The sequence below is a fragment of the Conger conger genome, chromosome 3 (genome assembly GCF_963514075.1).
Source record: "Conger conger chromosome 3, fConCon1.1, whole genome shotgun sequence".
Lineage (NCBI taxonomy): Eukaryota > Metazoa > Chordata > Actinopteri > Anguilliformes > Congridae > Conger > Conger conger.
Genome location: NC_083762.1, coordinates 50,959,452 through 50,978,974, shown reverse-complemented (window position 1 = coordinate 50,978,974; position 19,523 = coordinate 50,959,452). Strand labels below are relative to the sequence as shown.

General features: G+C 43.9%; 1 protein-coding gene across 1 annotated transcript in view; it reads right to left on the bottom strand.

Annotated features, from left to right (window-relative positions):
- The window catches only part of tfg (trafficking from ER to golgi regulator), a 79,715-nt gene that overhangs the window by 8,624 nt on the left and 51,568 nt on the right, over positions 1-19,523 (bottom strand). The window contains exons 5-6 of the mRNA XM_061234355.1: positions 10,680-10,847; positions 9,358-9,510 (exon numbers count right to left, since the gene is read on the bottom strand). Of these exons, the coding sequence (XP_061090339.1) occupies positions 9,358-9,510; positions 10,680-10,847 (321 nt within the window). The remainder of the gene's footprint in view (positions 1-9,357; positions 9,511-10,679; positions 10,848-19,523) is intronic.

The window sequence follows — 19,523 nt, the reverse complement described above, 5'->3', positions numbered from 1 at the left end:
CTGTGAAGCCAATTAACAAATACTTGTAGTACCTTAAAATGGGGGGGGGAACATGTACAAAAGGTGCTGTCAAAGCTGAGTCTGCACTTCACCCTCATTGTCTGTATTATATCCTTTCAAACTCAAAGTGCTAGAGTACAGAACCAAAATATAAAGAAATGTGTCACTGTCCACTGAATTATGGTGCTCACTGTATATTGTTTACAGATTTCAAATGAAGAGCGGAACAAAGAAAATGAGAGGGAGCACTCTTGTAAACTGTGAGAATCGTGGTCAAAACAGCCTGTGTTCAAGCCAAAATCACAGAAGTGGAGAGAGGCTCCTAGACAGGCTGTAAGAGATCCATCCCAAACCACAGGCCCCAGCCTGTGCCAGCGGGGCGTTTTGATTGGCTCTGGCAAGGACAAACAAATGTGCTAATTTGGCGAGAGCTTGAATTCAGGGCCCCCTCCCATCCCACACAGCCGCGCGTGTTTGTGTGTGTGTGTGTGTGTGTGTGTGTGTGTGTGTGTGTGTGTGTGTGCACATGCATGGTAGGGGTGGTAGGTACGCACGCAGAATGCAAATACTGCTCAGACAGGCGGACATGGTAAGGGAAAACAAACAACATCGATTGGTGACCTTGGGGAGATCCATACATCATGCTTCATGATCCATACATCATGAAGTTTCATCAAACTTCTCTGTAAAGGAACACAATTCCAGGGGGTTGTGAGGGTTTGGGTGTGAAGACTGGTTGTTAAATCAAGCAAATGACCCCGACCCTCCTGCCCTGCTGAGGGTGGCTCATTCACGATCAAATAACCTTTCACAGTGCCACCCAGAACATAATGCACAACAGAATCTGGACAGGGGACAGGGTCTCTTTCCAGAGATTAAGGTTTCACATTTACCAATAACAGTGTGGAAACAACACAAATGTTTTGTCTAGTTTCTTTCTTTTTGTTTTTAACCAGGTGGTTTTTAAATGTAAAATACCCCATAATAGCCTCATAGTGTGTCAGAATAATATCATGGGGAAATTGATAAGGCTGTCTGCACTGGTGAATTCTTGACTGATTCTGAACCCCCTGTCACCGATTTCAGCCCCCTGTGTGACATTTGAGCTGACAGGTGGGTAATTGGCAAGAAGAATGCAAAAATGAAGCAATTACAATCAGTGATGGGGTGGGGAGTGCCCAATGAAGGAGGCTGGACTGACGAGCTTGGGTGGTGGGGAATTGAGTGTCACCAGGTTCACTGGTTTTCACTCAGGAGCCTGTCGACTAACCACGCTTTTAGTGCAGGCCTCAGTGAATTTAAGAGTAGCGGTGCTGATAATGCTATACGGGATCTGCCTTGATTTTTCTATAATCTTCTGGACCGTGGCCATCTGGGATACCAACGTTGCTTGATTAAGTGCATCTGTTACTGAGTAGAATATAGAAATCTCTGCTTGGGGACATGAATATGAAATGGTTAGCTGAAATTTGCCCTCAGAAGAAAAAGCTTATTTCGATGACTCAATTAATGTTTCGACCAACCAGAATTTTTATAAACAATGAGGGGATCAAATGCTGAACATGTATTGCTAACATTAATATTAATACTCCTGAGCACGATCCAGAAACCGCTGGCATACTGAGCAACAGACATCGAACAGGTCGACCAGAAAACAACAACTGTTGATGACAGAAACACTGTGAGAGCTGTGAAGAAAAAACCCCAAAACATCAGTAAGTGACATCACAAACCATCTCCACAGGGCAGGGTGAAGGTATCTCAATCAACGTTCGAAGAAGACTTAATAGAGCAACAAAAAGAGGCTATACCACAAAATGCAAACCACTCATCAGTAGTAAGAATCAGAAGGCGAGATTATGATTTGCAAAGAAATAAAGAGATGAGTGACAAAAAAGTTATATGGACTGATGACACCAAAATAAACCTCTACCAAAGTGATGGAAAGGCCAAAGTGTGGAGAAAGGGATCTGCTCATGATCCAAAACATACAAGCTCATCTGTGAAGCAGGGAGGAGGAAGTGTCATGGCTTGGGCTTGCATGGCTGCTTCTGGAGTGGGCTCACTAATCTTTATTGATGATGTAACTCATGATAGTAGCAGCAGGATACATTCAGAAGTCTTCAAAAATATTCTGTCTGCCAACTTAGAGAAATGCGTTCAAACTAATTGGGAGGAACTTCATCATGCAGCAACACAATGACCAAAAACACACTGCCAACACAAAAAAGGACTTCATTAGGAAGAAAAAGTGCAAGGTTTCAGACTGGCCAAGTCAATCGCCAGACCTTAACCCAATTGCGCATACATTTCACCTGCAGTAAAAGCCTCGAAAAGCGTCAGAAAAGAAGAATGCAACAGTTTGGTGATGTCAATGGGTCACAGGCTTCATGCAGTTATTGCAAGCAAGGGATATGCTGTCAAATATTAAATGATATTTACTTCCATTTACATTTACATTTTAGTAATTTGGCAGACGCTTTTAATCCAAAGCGACTTACAAGTGCATAGGTTCTACCATAAGTCAGAGCATCACATCCAGAAACTAGCAAAATACACAGGAAATGCTGTTCTAAACATAGTTGTCATCAAAAGTGCATTTTTTTTTTTTTTTTTTTTTTTTTTTTGGGGGGGGGGGGGTTAGACAAGGATAGGGATATCAGAAAGGAGGGGCAGGGGAAATCAGGAGGGAGGACTAAGGTAGAGTTTGAAAAGGTGGGTTTTGAATCTGCGTCGAAATAGGGGGAGGGATTCTGCTGTTCTGACAGTGGTAGGCAAGTCATTCCACCACTGAGGAACCAGAACGGAAAACAGGCGTGAACGTGCAGCTCGACCGCCAGGTGCACGTAGAGAGGGAACCGTAAGGCGACCAGAGCTGGCAGACCGGAGTGGTCTAGCTGGGGAGTAGGGAGTGACCATTTACTTAAATACTCTCTGTTCCAATAGTTTTAGAGGGGACTGTAACTTTGCTTTCCACTAAAGCCCCATTCAGATCACACAGTTGACCAGGGTATTTAGTGGGTAGAAGTCAGTTTGAATGAAGTCAAACCACTAAATCACACCCTGGAATTACCCAGCTCTGGACCTAGCACAATAGCCAGGTATTTAGTAGGTTGCATTCTGTGTGAATGGTGTTAAAAGTGACCCACTAAATTTGACGTGATAATGACAACATGCGACGCTGTTACAGACGGCAGATTTTTTTTTTTTTTTTAAGGTTGTTAGACCTGTTTCCAGCTAGCTGTAGTGACTGGTTAGCAAGATAGCTGTAGTATCTGCCTGGCAATCGCTAGTCAGCTCAGAATACATTACATTTAAATAGCCAGGTCTACTACAAACAAGTACAAGCCAGCTAAAAACGTTAGTGGTTGCTAACTTGCCAACTAGTTAATAATGTTAGCGATTGCTAATGCTAACTAACGTTAGCTAATGTTACTTTGGATATCAAAACAAACAGTTGTCAGGATGTTACAGCCATTGCCCTAGCAATGATAGAATCGTAAACAGCCCCAGTGTGTGAATGGTATCAACCCACTAAATACCCACCTAAATGCTTGGTTTCAAGAGAACAATGGGCATTCCATTAACCCAGGTATTATCCACTAAATCTGACCTGCATTTAGCTTTAATTGCACATATTAATAAACATGTAATGACACAGCATTGTCTGGTAGGCAACTCGATATCATCCCTTAACTAATGAGAACATTGTTAGAAGGCATGAGAAGTGTATGGGTTTCGTATTTAAAGTGACCACATTAGCATAAATCTCCACCTCATCCCCGCCCCCACACTGAAAAAAATCAACTCTACTCCACGCAAGGAAAAAGTGGCTCTTCACGAGCAAGGAGAAATACTTTACAAGCGAATAGAAATAAGGGTCCACCAGCTCACGCGCAGCTCGTTTTTACCTTGGTGTGGAATTTTGCTCACGCAAGGAATATCTACGAGCGTGGGTCTGCTTATTTTATTCTCAGTGTTGGAATTTCCACATGTGAAAGTAGTTTTGTGCTCGCACAGTGAATATCTGCTTGCAATGATTATTGGCATTAAATAAACGCCATAGATTAATGATATGTAATATGTTTAAAAGACCAAAGTGAGTATTGTCTTGGTTGAATCAGGAGTTAATTTGAACAATGATGCGTTTTATAACAAATGGCATTATGAAGGATGCTTTTGAATTTCACCAGGTAGATGTTGGGAAGGTCGAAAGGTTGTTATGCTCTGTTATGCTTGATAAGTCTGCTGGTCCAGACAATATTTATAGCAAACTCTACAATATCTGCCATATGTATCTACACCAATATGTTACATTTTGAATAGTTGTCTCTGGAATGCGACCAAAATTACGGAAGGAAGGGAAAGCAATTCCAATTCCCAAAGATGCTAAGTTACGGTTTTAAACTCTCAGACATTTTATGGTTAAAGAGCTGTCTTCTTGGTCACAGAGAGTCTATATTATTGCCAGTCTGTCCAGGAGCACAGGGCTGGACTGTGGCCTCCCACAGGAAAGTTGTCTTGGGCCCCTCCTCTTGTCCATATTTACCAATGACCTCCCTTCTGCTATTGGACAGGCTAGCTTGGCTCTACCCTTTATTATGCTGCACCCACATGTTCAGAGCTCAACCAGCTTTTGTCCTGCGAGCTTAACATGATACACAATTGGACAAAGACAAACTAATGCTCAACATATACAAAACAGTGTGCATATTATTTGGATCTAAGCATAGATTGGCATGTGCTCCAAAACTGGATTTACTGATAGCAGGCCTACCTATACAACAAGTCAAGAAAGTAAAGCTTTTGGGACTATGGCTTGACTGCTCAATATCATGATTGAATCACATTGATAAGATAGTTTCCAAGATGGGCAGAGCCATTGCAACCAACAGAAAATGTGTGTCCTTTCCTTTTGTGTCAGATTGATGGTTCCCAGTCTGCATTATCGTTTGGTAATCTGCTTCAAAAAGTGACCTCAGTGGTCACAAATACATGTGGTTCAAAACAGAGCAAGCAGACTTATTCTGGGCTGCTCCTCATGAACCAATACAGCAGACATGCCTGCTCATCGCTCATGGCTGAATTCTCTAATCTCTCAATTCAGAAGAGACTATGGCAGCTTACTCCTACTTTTTCATATAGTCATTGACACTGCTAGCTAATTAGTCATGAACACAGCTAGCTAACTAGCCATTGCCAGGCAGTTACTACAGTTATATAGCCCCCCATAATGTTTGGGACAAAGACCAATGGTTTTTCTATGTGCCTCTGTACTCCATAAAAATATCACACGTGGTTAGGGCACGCATTGTCTGATTTTAATAAAACACAATTTGGTTTCACCATGTACAAATTACAGCAGTGTTTATACCCCCCCCTCGCCCTGATGCATGGACATCACCAGTTGCTGGGTGTTCTCTGGTGATGCTCTACCAGGCCTGTATTGCAGCCATGCTTGTAGCTCATGCTGGTTTCGGGGTCTCATCCCCTTAATGCCTTTCATATGCTGAAGAGGACTTATCCATTGGGTTCAGATCGGGTGATTGACATGGCCACTCAAGAATGGACCATTTTTAAGCTTTGAACTTTGTTGCTTGAGCAGTATGTTTGGAATCCTTGTCTTGCTGTAGAATGAACCGCCGGCCAATGAGTTTTGAAGCATTCACTTGAACTTGAGCAGATAGGATGTGTCTATACACTTCAGAATTCATTCTGCCATTACCATCAGCAGTTATAGCAAATTAAGTGAACCCAGTACCTTTGTCAGCCATACTTGCCCAGGCCATAACACAAGTCTTCGCTTCACCATATGGAAGGCATGCTCAATTGGAGTCAAATCAGGTGATCGGCTTGGCCACTCAAGAATTGACAATTTCTTAGCTTGGAAAATCTCCTTTGATGCATTAAGCAGTACATTTGGAATCATTGTCTTGCTACTACCATCAGCAGTTATATCATCAATGAAGTTAAGTGAGTCAGTACTTTTGGCAGCCATACATGCCCAGGCTATAACACCCCACCACCGTGTCTCACAGATGAGGTGGTAGTATTTGGAATCTTCGGCAGTTACACCATCATCCATACTTTGCTCTTGCCATCACTCTGATATAAGTTAATCTTCACCTCATCTGTCCACAAGACCTTTTTCCAGAACTGTGGTTACTGGTAAATACTTCTTGGCAAACTATAGCCCTGCCATCCTGTTTTTGTGACTAACCAGTGGTTTGCATCTTGCAGTGTAGCCTCTGTATTTCCTGAAGCCTTCCGTGGACAGTGGTCATTGACAAATTCACTGAAGTGTGAATCTTCTTCTGATCTTTCGGACAGGTGTTCTGGGATTTTTCTTTATTATGGAGAGAATTCTTGCTATGACCCTCCAGGACTGGAGAAAAAAACCTGCTGAATCTATTGCCCTCTAAACCTTGAGTTAAACATGCACAGACTGTGATCCTCCAAGACCAGAGAAAAAAAACAGTGCAGATACTGTGGCCCACCGGGACTGGATTTTGAGACTCCTTGAAGCAATGGTACATTTCTTCATGGACTCAGTAGAAAACTCAGCCAATGGTCTTTCCAGAAAAACAGCAAAAACAGGATATTTGCACTGGGTAAGACTGGACTACATAATACAGGGGTTTGAAACACGAGTTCTGGAGGGCCGCAGTTTTTGCAGGTAAATACCAGCCAATTAATGGATTGAATTGTATCACTCATGCTGAAACACACAAAAAACCAGCAGACAGGGTGGCCCCTCCAGGACTGGTGATTGACACCCCAGCTATAACACAAGCCCAAATTCTCTGGTTTGGGTCACTTGAAGGATGTTCTGCAGTTGTGTTCAAATCAATTAGAAACAAACCAGGGGAAAAAGGCTTATGACATACTGAGAGTTAATTACCACAGAACACGCTTATAGTAAAGGCTGATTGATGCCTGCGGTGCCAGAATAACTTGATGCAGAATAAATTCACCTCCACGAACAGAGCGGAGATTTACACCAGTAAAATAAAAATAAAATAAAAACTACATAACTCCCACCAAAATCTCCACCTGACAGCTGTATGCAATTACCGATGAGAAGGACCTCTACAATTCCCCATTACAGTAAAACAGGTGTGTTCAAAGATGGCCCCCTACCTCCCAACATACATCGGTGCGCAAATGCATTCTGTAGGGAAAAAACTAAGTGGCAAGGTGGTTTCTAAAGCTCAGGGACACAGGGCCCAAAAAACCCAGAAAAACAGTTTTCCATTACATGAGCAACCGAGTACACTGAAGAGCCTTGGCCCCGGCGCAAAAACGGGACGGAAAGTTAGGCAGTGCAGGGAGTGTAAATTCTGCGGCACTGAGGAGGCTGGCTGGTGCAGTCAGTGTGGAACAGAGTTCCTATCAAATGCAGGAGCACGACACCATCACTCAACATCATTTCTGTTAAACAACACACTTCTGGTGTAGGCAGTGAAAAGAGGATGCTAAGGATAGAAGAGGGTTTCAGATAACGCTGCTGCTACACTGAACCTGGCCTCTATCTGCAGACCTACACTACCGTTCAAAAGTCACCTTGTCTTTTTCGGATTTAAGATTATATTTTCTCTGTCTAATCAAATAATTCTTACGTTGTCAAAGAGCTTTTATTAAAGGGTGTTTTTGGTTTCACCATATAGCAACTATAATGGCCCATTTGTACCTCATTTCAATGTTTGAGACAAATAAATATAATGTCAAATACGAGTTTTGCATTTGGTTGTATATCCTTTGCATGCCAAGACTTCCAGATGTCTGTGACCCATCAACATCGTCAGTCTGGACATCTTATTTTCAGATTGTCCTACTTTGCCAAATACTTTGCATTTCAAAGGCTCTCAACTGGAATTGGGGGGTGGGACTAGATTCAGCTGTAAATTAAGCTGATACAGTATGGAGCACATTTGTTGGCTAAATGGTTTAAAGTCATCAAGTGCCCAAGGTATCAACTGAGCCTCAAACTCCACTGTGCTACAGTCAGATATGTAGTAGATTCAGTTTCTCCTGAATATTATTTCCATTGAGTTCAATAGGAAAATTCATCAGGAGAAACAATTCTTGTGTAACATAAAATATTAAATCAGAAAAAGGCCAAAATGGTGACCCCAAACAGTAGTGTACATTGCAGAAGTTATAAAGAGTTCTAAAACTGTCTGTACTCTTGCAGGTAAGAGAAATGACATTATGCAGTGACGTGCATGGGCCAAGTAGATATAGCACTTAGGACACTGAAGGGTATGAGCACATCTGGGGGCGACACTGTCTCAGGAGGTAAGAGCAGTCATCTGGCAGTCAGAGGGTTCGAACCCGCCCTGGGTGTGTCAAAGTGTCCTGAGCTAATCCCCTATTGATCCTGACAAGCTGGTTGGCATTGCATGGCAGCCAATCGCCTTTGGGAAGCATCAATTGTACAAGTGCTTTGGATAAAGGCGCAATATAACTGCCAACCATATTGTTGGGAGACATACGAATTTGTGTAATGGACCACTTCACATATGATAATGACCGCTACCAGTTTCAGGGGTCCCCCTCTGGGGATTTTCCACTGGGCTCCAGGGGGCAAGGCCCCACTACCATTAAGGATTTGAATGGCCCAATCCGAAGTGCTCGGGATAGGAGCAATTCCTTACCACCAATCAGAGGTTACACTTGATTTGTAGATATATTTGAATATATGCAAATGTAACACTATAAACACCCCAAAACACCATTGCTCTTTGGTACATTTTCCTGATTGTAATAAACTTTCCTGCTTTTTACTAAGAACGGTTGATCTGCTTCTTCACTGAGATAAAGGTAATTTTCTCATTCCTCAGTAAATTCAGAATTTACTAACAATATTTACCATATTTTTTTATTTACTATTTGCATTTACATATCGATGTAAATGATGACAGACACATGGTAGAGGCAAAGTAATGAGCAGAAAGAGCACTGCATGTGTGATGGGGCAGGGGCAGGGGCAGAGGCAGGGGCAGGGGCAGGGGCAGGGGCAGGGGCAGGGGCAGGGCCACGGTGATGGCAAAACTTCAGCTGGTCACAGTCCAGCACACTTGCAGTGTGTGTATGAATGTGTTACAGAGAGGAATAAGTGTAAATAAGACCATGTCTGTGTGAGAGAGGAGTGTGTGTGTGTGATTGGACTGTGTGAGGAATAGGAGGGTATAAGAGAGGGATGTGTGTGTGACAGGACCGTGTGAAAGAGGAGTGTGTGTGCACGCGTGTGTGTGTGTGTGTGTGTGTGTGTGTGTGAGAAAGAGAAGAGTGCGTGAGGGGGTGTAGCTTGAGAGTATATACAGAGAGTTGTAGGAAAGAGGGCAGTGTACTGACCGTCCATGGCTGCAGGGGGCTGCTGCTGGGCTGGGGGGGCAGTGTAGGGGGCCTGGGGCTGGGGGGGCACACCAGGTTGGTGGGCAGCAGAGGAGGACGAGGCGATGCTGTCCGGGGTGCCGGAACGTTCTTCAGCCGGGCCACTGGGAGGGCCTAGGGGGAGGGGAGTGGGATAGGAAAGAGCTGTTGTCCAGACGCTTGGCAGAACCCCAAAGATATTACACGAACCACTAAAAACCCACACTGGCCCTCTGCCCTGGCCCATGCTATCATCGCATCTGAGTCCCATGGCAGTTGAAATCCACAGCAACCAAAAGCCATGGCAACCAGCTGCCCAGTTAAAATAAACAATCTATGCCGAACCAAGAAACCAGGTGAGGCGTGTTAATAAAATCGGGTACTTTCAGAAATTTAGTGCTGAGCAAGAAAAAAATCTCCTGGACTACACTTCTAGTTTACAAGAACAGCCATTCCTGGGACAAGGGGAGGGGAGAAGGGTAAATCGACACAAACACTGTTCTGCATATACAGTTTCAGAGCACAGTAAAATTACTGTAATCATCAGGGGCAGGGCTACGGTGATAGCAAAACTTCAGCTGGTCACAGTCCAGCACATTTGCAGTATGTTCTTGCTTTCCCTCGTCTGGTATTGCTCAAGGAGAAGAAAATATTTCTGCTAGACTTACCCTGTATGTATTTGTGAAACATCTGTTCTGACTTATCCATGGTCTTATTTATTTATTTAACTTGCAGAAACGTAGAAGCCACATTAAAAATGTCATTGTCACAGTGAGTCACTTGTTTTCTCCCATAAAACACTGTAGCTATCCTCCTGCTATATGCAATGTCACAATTCTTCAGACGGCTTCAATTTTCCAGTTCCTCAATTCTCAGAGCACACCCCCGTGGCTCACGTCATTGCTCTGCATTTAAACCATGACCCCTCAAGTTTAGGTACCACATAATCTGGTCTGGTCTGGACTGTTGTGCGAGAAACTCCCTGTCTGGCACCAACAATCATTCCACGGTCAAAGTCACTGAGATCACATTTATTCCCCCATTCCACATTTGGTCTGAAAGACATCTGAACCTCTTGACTACGTCTGCATGCTTTTATCTATTTAGTTGCTGCCACATGATTGGCTGATTAAATATTTGCATTAACCAGCTGGAGTACAGGTCTACCTAATAAAGTGGTCACCAAGTGTATATTGCGTTGGTTCCGCCAGCCTGTCAGAATTTCCATAGTGCATGGAGGTATCAGTGTCAGTGAACCTGTTGTTCGGTGTCTAAAAGAGTGAGGTCAGAAAGTGATGCCCCACCTGAGACCTGGTCCTCAGTGAGCCCGAAGGCGGAGATTACATTTTTGTTGACTTCATCCTGGTTCTTCAGGGGGTCAAAAGCCGACATACTGGCAGCACTGACTGGAACCGGCGGCTTTGCCGCGGAGTCAGGAGCCACAGCTTTGCGATCCCGCCCGTCCACTGCATCTGAGAGGTCATCAAACAAGCACACGTTATACACACGTTATATTTTATTAAATTTGTTGCCAAATATTTAATATTTGAGAACATGGGACGATAGGCCCAAGATAATCTAATTTCACCAAATTATTACAGTCTGCACAATTATAGCAACAATGACAAGAGGACATTCAGTTTAGATGACCTGCAGTGCCATAGCAAGCATCTCCAACAAAATGATGTATGCTAAAACAATTAATCTCTGAAGGTAACCCAACCACAGGCCATTTAGTAAACATAAATAATGGAAATTGCTTTGGATATTTCAATAAACAAGGACATTTATTCCATCGTAATAAATAGCATCAACTTATCACAGGCATAGAGATGTGTTGTATATAATGTATAAGCAACAGCATACAAATGCAGTTAAACACATTTTGAGTCGCTACGAAGCAGGGGAGTCCCTACAAAGCAGAGAGAGCTTAGAAAATGAAGTCTCAATAATTATTTTGTGGTGTAGGTGGCCCAGTCTATGCACAGTCTTTCAACCATTAGGTAGAGACATGCGCATGCAGGCACTCCTACCCACACGTTTATTATACAGCGCCCATAGAACTCCATGCAAAACCAGTAAAGCCATTGGAGTATTCATATGGCACCACAGTTAAGAAGGGCAGGGGTGCACAACTCCGGTCCTTGAGGGCCAATCTAAGTGCTGGTTTTTTACAGATGCATCTCAAAAAATGTGAATATCGTGGACAAGTTTTTTCTGTAATTTAATTCAAAAAGTGATACTTTCATATATTCTAGATTCATTACACATGAAGTTAAATAGTTAAAGCCTATTTTGTTTGTTTTAATCTTGATGATTATGGCTAACAGCTCATGAAAATCCAGTACCTCAAAATATTAGACTACAATCAAAAAAAAAAAAAAGAATACTACATCAGACCAATCAAAAAAAGGATTTATAATACAGAAATGTCGACCTGTCTTTAATGGTACTACTTGAGATCACGTTGAAGTGCCTTTCCACAAAAATGGCGACAGGCCTATACTCACTTTTACTGGCAGGAAAGTAAGGAAGTACAAAAGAGCAACCACAGTTCTGGAAAAAAGTCTTGCAGACAGATGAGACAAAGATTAACTTGTATCAGAGTGATAGTAAGAACATATGGCCTCATCTGTGAAACACAGTGGTGGGGGGGTTATGGCCAGGACGGCTTCCGAAGGTACTGGGACACTTATCTTTAGCAATGATATAACTGCTGATAGTAGTAACAAAATTAGTATTAGTTTATAGACCCATCCTATCTGCTCAAGTTCAAGCGAATGCCTCAAAACTAATTGCCAGTTAATTCAACACCAATTCTTCAATTCTTGAGTGGCCAAGTCAATCACCCAATCTGAATCCAATTGTTCATGCCTTTCTCATAGGCAAAAGAGAAAACTAGCCACCAAAACAAGCATGAGCAAAAGATGGCAGAGCATCACCAGAGAAGACACCCAGCAAGTGGTGATGTCCATGAGACTTCAAGCAGTCATTGCAAGCAAAGGACATGGAACAAAATGGTAAACATGAATACTTTCATTTACATAACATAGCTGTGTCCCAGACATTAGGATGCCCTGAAATGGAGGGACTATGTACAAACACTGCTGTAATTTCTACATGGTGAAGCAAAATGTATAAAAATGCCTTTTATTAAAATCTGACAATATGAACTTTAACAACTTGTGATCTCAAACTGTGCAGGACAGAGGCAATTACATAAATGATGGCTCTTTGTCCCAAACACACTGTATCTGATTGAATATTTATGTTTTTGTACTGTATAAATGATGCCTCTTAGATTTAGTTTGTATTTAATATTAACAGTGTGATCGTCACATCTTAAATAGTCAAATGTTCTATACTTAGTCTTAATTGTACAATAAGTAAGACTTTTGGGTTAAAACATTGTTACAAGGCTATTGTAAATCCCTTCCAATCACTGAATAAGGCAGTGTTTCTTGCTGCTATTCCTCTCTTGACCGATAGTCCAAAATTACCTATTGTACCAGTAAGTGCATCATTCCAACCAGGTGTAGATTAGCTTTGATTTGATATTGCATGTGAGCAATTGTAGGCGATTTAAATAGGCGTGTCAGAGCGACGCTAGCGTATATTAGACTCGCAAAAGTTGTCCTTAGTCAGTAAGTGCATCATTCCAACCAGGTGTTCTAGTATCGCTGCGGATTTTCCTCTCGACGCGGTAACGTTTGATTTTAAATTGCTAATTTGAACAGCAAGGGTTAGGGCTTGAGCCAGTTTGTTTGTCTATTGCCGTTAATCACTTCTACTAGTTGCATACCTGTAGAGTGATTGAACGTTTGTCTTAAATAGCTTAAATAGCTGTGTAATTTATCAGTAGATTAGCTTTGATTTGATATTGCTTGTGAGCAATTGTAGGCGATTTAAATAGGCATGTCAGAGCGACGCTAGCGTATATTAGACTCGCGAAAGTTGTCCTTAGTCAGTAAGTGCATCATTCCAACCAGGTGTTCTAGTATCGCTGCGGATTTTCCTCTAGACACGGTAACGTTTGATTTTAAATTGCTAATTTGAACAGCAAGAATTAGGGCTTGAGCCACTTTGTTTGTCTATTGCCGTTAATCACTTCTACTCGTTGCATACCTTTAGAGTGATTGAACGTTTGTCTTAAATAGCTTAAATAGCTGTGGAATTTATCAGTAGATTAGCTTTGATTTGATATTGCTTGTGAGCAATTGTAGGCGATTTAAATAGGCGTGTCAGCCGTCCCAGTTTGTGATGTTATGTTTCACCCCATCCCAGTCTGCTCTCTCCCTCGAAGACCCCCCCTGCGATGTGGGCCTCCACGGTGTCGGAACCCCTCGAACCTCAGCTACCCCCCGCTGACCCCCTGTGAGGACTTTGCTGTCACAGGGGGATTATGGAACTGCCAGTCTGCCACTCGAAAGGCTGACTTCAGCCCTGCATATGCCTCCCTCCAGTCCCTACAATTCCTTGCCCTCACGGAGACCTGGATCACACCTGACAACACCGCCACTCCCGCTGCCCTCTCATCCTCCGTCTCCTTCACGCACACTCCCCGGCCTTCCGGCCGTGGCAGTAGTACTGGTCTTTTAATTGCCCCCTCATGGAAATTCTCTCCTCTCCCCCTCTCTGACCTGTCCATATCCACTTTTGAATTCCATTCTGTTGCAGTATCCTACCCTACTAACCTTTTCATTGCAGTTATCTACCGTCCTCCAGGGCCCCTGGGAAACTTCCTTGATGAGCTAGACACCCTTCTCAGCTCCTTCCCTGAGGATGGCACCCCACTGATTCTCCTTGGAGACTTCAACATCCACCAAGAAGCCTCCCAGGCTGCTGCCTTCCTACCGCTAATCCACTCCTTCGGCCTCTCCCTGCAACACTCTCCTCCAACCCACAAGGCGGGCAATGTCCTAGACCTTGTCTTTGTGAGGAACTGCTCATGCTCCGATTTCACGGTTACCCCTCTGCATACATCTGATCACCACCACTTCCTCCCCATCCCCCTCCCCCTCCTCCCACCCACACTTCCTCAGCCCGCCGTAACCTCCACTCCCTCTCACCCTCTTCCTTTGCCAGCACTGTCACCGCCTCACTCCCCCCTCTCGAATCCTTCTTCAAACTCCCCACTGACTCTGCTTCTGCCTCCCTCCTTTCATCTCTCTCCTCCGCCTTTGACTCTCTCTGTCCCCCTGTCTCAAAGCCACCTCGCACTTCCACTCCCAGTCCTTGGATATGACACCCTCCGTACCTCCAGGACCAGCCTCCGCACAGCGGAGAGGAAATGGGGAAAATCCAGAGACCCTTCAGACCTCACAATTTACCAGTCTCTCCTGGCGGCATTCTCTTCTGCTGTCACTGCCGCCAAAGCAAAATACTATCAAACACAAATTCAGAACTCTGCTTCCAACCCCCGGAAACTGTTCTCCATTTTCTCCTCTCTCCTCAATGCACTGCCTCCTCCACCTCAGTCCTCCTTCGCTGCTGATGACTTTGCTGACTTTTTCGATGAGAAGGTCACAGTCAACCGCAGATCCTTTACAAACACCACCCCCCTTACTGTGCCCTTCCCCCCCTCTAGGCCCATCCCTTCCTTTTCCACTTTCTCCCCCCTTACAGACCCTGATGTTTCTCAAGTCCTGCTCTCCCACCGCCCTACAACCTGTGCCCTTGACCCTATCCCCTCTTCTCTTCTCCAGACTATCACACCAGACATTCTCCCATTTGTCACCTCCCGTGTCAACTCCTCCCTGCCTTCCGGCTGTTTTCCAGCATCCTTCAAGAGGGCCCACATCACTCCATTGCTAAAAAAGCCTACCCTGGATCCCTCCATCATCCTGAACTACCACCGGTATCTCTTCTTCCTTTCCTTTCTAAAACTATAGAACGAGCTGCTTCTACTCAACTTTCTTCTTTCTTTTCTAACAACAACCTGCTAGACCCCCATCAGTCTGGCTTCAGATCGGGCCACTCGAAAGAGACCGCGCTCCTCTCCGTCAGTGAGTCACTCCATGCCGCACGAGCAGCCTCCCTCTCCTCTGTCCTCATTCTTCTAGATCTCTCTGCTGCCTTCGACACTGTGGATCACTCCATCCTCCTGTCCGCCTTGTCAGCAATGGGCATCTGTGGCACAGCCCTGGACTGGGTTGAGTCCTACCTCTTTGGTCGCTCCTTCCAGGTTGCCTGGGCTGGTACGGTATCGACACCTCGGCCCCTTGCCACAGGAGTTCCCCAGGGCTCAGTCCTAGGCCCGCTTCTTTTTTCTCTTTACACTCGTTCCCTTGGCCCTGTGATCACTGCACATGGGCTATCCTACCACTGCTATGCGGATGATACCCAACTCTTCATCTCGTTCCCACCATCTGATACACAGGTTTCTGCCCGTATCTCTGCTTGCCTGAGTGACATCCAGAGCTGGATGGACAACCACTATCTAAAGCTCAACCCAGGCAAGACTGAAATGATATTCATCCCTGCTAATACCTCTCCCCACCTGGATCTCTCCATTTCCCTCGGGGATACCACACTCACGCCATCACCCAGTGCAAGGAACCTCGGCGTGGTGATGGACAGCAGACTGTCCCTTTCCGAGAACATTGCGGCGGTGACCCGGTCATGCAGGTTCTTCCTATACAACATACGGAGAATCCGCCCCTTTCTCACCCCCTACTCAACCCAGCTCCTGGTCCAAGCGATGGTTCTGTCCCGCCTGGACTACTGCAATTCCCTCTTGGCTGGCCTCCCAGCGTCCACCATCAGACCCCTCCAACTTATCCAGAATGCAGCAGCTCGTCTGGTCTTCAACCTTCTCAAATACTCACACGTCACCCCCCTGCTTACTTCCCTCTACTGGCTGCTTGTCATTGCTCGCATCAAATTCAAAACATTGGTGCTAGCCTTCCAAGCAGTTAAGGGATCTTCCCAGCTTACCTACAAAAAATCATCAGACCCTACACCCCTGCCAGACCTCTTCGTTCAGCCTCCACAGGCCGCTTGGCACCTCCCCCTCTCCGAACCTCCACTTCACGCTCACGACTACTGTCTGTTCTGGCTCCACGGTGGTGGAACGAACTCCCCGTTGGGGTCAGAACTGTAGAATCTCTCCCCACCCTCAAGCGCAAACTGAAGACGCACCTCTTCAAGCAGCACCCCTCCCCATCCCTCCCTACCTCCCTGTGAACCTTAATTGTTGTCTTTGTGATTTAGGTAGTGTTTCGGTATTTTCAGTTGGCTAGGTAAGCAGTATTTGGATAGTTAAGTTTGGTCACTTTTGCTTTGTTGTTTGTTTATTTGTTGATTAAAAAAAAATAAAAAATAAAAAATAGGCCCTGGTCCTTATCTTTGTTGTACGGGTAGCAATTGAACTTGTACTTCCCTCTAGGGTCTTTCAGTGCACTTAGCCCTGGTTATGGGTATGCACTTTGTTCTACGTCAATCTGGATAAGAGCGTCTGCCAAATGCCAATAACGTAATGTAATAAAAATGCACATTGCGCAATATGTTAATTGTAAATAATGTTCATTACAATCTTAATTGTCAATATGCTAAAGTGTTACGTTAAATAACTTATTAAAATGTCAAATATTTCAAAATGTTAAAGGTACAATAGGTAATTTCGGACTCCTAATGGTTAAGAGAGGAATTCCAGCAACAAACACCTACTCTCAACACTGTTTATCCTTCTCACAGTCTATGATTATAATGTGTAATACAGCGTTAGTATACAGTTCAGTGTTCTCATGCATCTCATTAAAGAAAGCTGACGGTGACAAATGCGACAGACCCTGCAGTCTTTTCATAGTGTTGTTGTAAGAAAATGTTCGCTGAACAGGTGACTTGCTGCACAACACTATTTATATTCTTATAAATATAACCACCTATTATGTCACACCCCCCCCGCTCCATTTTAACGTGTTCCCCTTTTGCCTTCAAACAAGTAAATTGGTGGGTGTGGTCCCTCTACAAGCAGCACCTGGAGCTAATTTAAAGGAGCTCCAGTGTTGCTGCTTGAGGAGGCAGTAAATAAGTTTCAGTGATCGTTTATCTGGAGTGCAATTTGGGCAGCTACATGTTCCTTTTATCTCTTCATGCATTCAATCATGCGTTTGAAACAAATTAAGGTTTAGCTAAACTGTAAGACGATCATAGCTATATTTTAGTTATACATAGCCAGCTAGTTGCATTGCCAAATAATTTGATCGCTTATATGTTACGACTGGCTCCTTTTAGTTGTGAACAGGAAATTGAGACACACAACAACAGGCTTACGGGATAACCAATTATTTAAAGTAAGTTATAATGGGGTATGAGAAATCAGTATGTTGAGGGTGCAAAAACCAACCAAGACGTCTGTCCTACGATTAGCTCTAGGTGCTGCTTGTAGAGGGACCACGCCTACCAATTTACTTGTTTGAAGGCAAAAAGGGAACACGTTAAAATGGAGCAGGGGGTGAGACACATAATATAGGTGGTTTGCGACAAAGGCCCTTTGTAAAAAGCGCTATACAAATTGAATTGAATTGAATTGGTTAGCTCAAGTGAAAACTTCAAAGACAAAGAATATAAAAAGTGTTGTGTAGCAAGTCACCTGTTCAGCGAACATTTTCTTACAACAAGACTACGAAAAGACTGCAGGCTCTGTCGCATTTGTCACTGTCAGCTTTCTTTAATGAGATGCATGAGAACACTGAACTGTATACTAAATGCTATATTACGCGTTATAGTCATAGCCTGTGGGAAGGATAAACAGTGTTGTGGTTTGAGGGTGTTTTTGCTGGAATTCTTACATTGACTCTTACATTTTAGAAATAGGTCATTTCGGACTTCTAACGGTCAAGAGAGGAATAGCAGCAGCAAAAATCCTCAAACCACAACACTGTTTATGGCTCCACTGTTGCTTTTCCAAGGACTGCCCACAACCATTCCCGGACAACGCGCATGGAAGAACACTAATAAGACTGGCTACGTCCCAAGTAAGGATTAGTCTCAACTATGATCACAGTGAATGCGCGTTTCTGTTTGCGTTTGATAATTTGAGTGCATTCTGTTAGCTGTATAATTTGGGAATCTGTACGCAGTCTATCGCATATGTATAGACTAGGCTAAACCACCCACATGGTCTCCCTCTCCTCCCTCTATCTTTCAAACTAAAAACATGCCGATAGGAAAGGTAAAGGTTGCTGCTAGGCCTGTGCGCACACGCAGCCAAACACCAAGAAATACGCTTCCTCTCTGCTAACTCCGATTTAGGTTGTTCTTACGTTTGTTTAATACATGTTTGCTAGTTTCTGGATGTGATGCTCTGACTTATGGTAGAACCTATGCACCTGTAAATCGCTTTGGATTAAAAGCGTCTGCCAAATGACTAAAATGTAAATGTAAATGTTACAGCTCAACCACTCCATTCTGTTGCCACAGGCCAAGTTGCTCATCCTGCCAGTCGTGTGGAATGGCTCTCGCTTGTCCTGACTGCGGAGCTTTCCCACCCTAACTTGCCAGTGATGGAACTTGCTGGAATTTCCTGCCGCAGTCTGAAGACTCATCTCTTCACATTGTCACTCGTTTTTCACCTATCTTTAGCCCCTTGTATTTTATACATTAATCTTGAAGTTGTATTTGATACTGTAATTCCTCAAATTGTAGCTGTCTTGGTATGGTAGTTAGAGATGTGAGGATTATTAAGACGGAAATGTCTTCCTCAATCGTCACAATTGTACATATAGGATAGAGGCATATCCCCAACAAAGATGATACTTGTGAGTTCAGGTAGGGTGGGGGGAACAAATAAGGGGGAATGATGGGTCATTCTGGTTAATCAAACCACATTCTAACATTATATTATATTTACTTTTTTGTCATTTGGCAGACGCTTTTAATCCAAAGCGATTTACAAGTGCATAGGTTCTACCACAAGTCAAAGCATCACATCTATAACTAGGACAAAACACATGGAATGCTGTCCTAAACATATAGACATCATCATAAGTGCAATATTTTTTTTTTTGGGGTTAGACAAGGATAGGGATATCAGAAAGGGGGGGGCGGGGGAAATCAGGAGGGAGGACTAAGGTAGAGTTTGAAAAGGTGTGTTTTGAGTCTGCGTCGAAATAGGGGGAGGGATTCTGCTGTCCTGACAGTGGTAG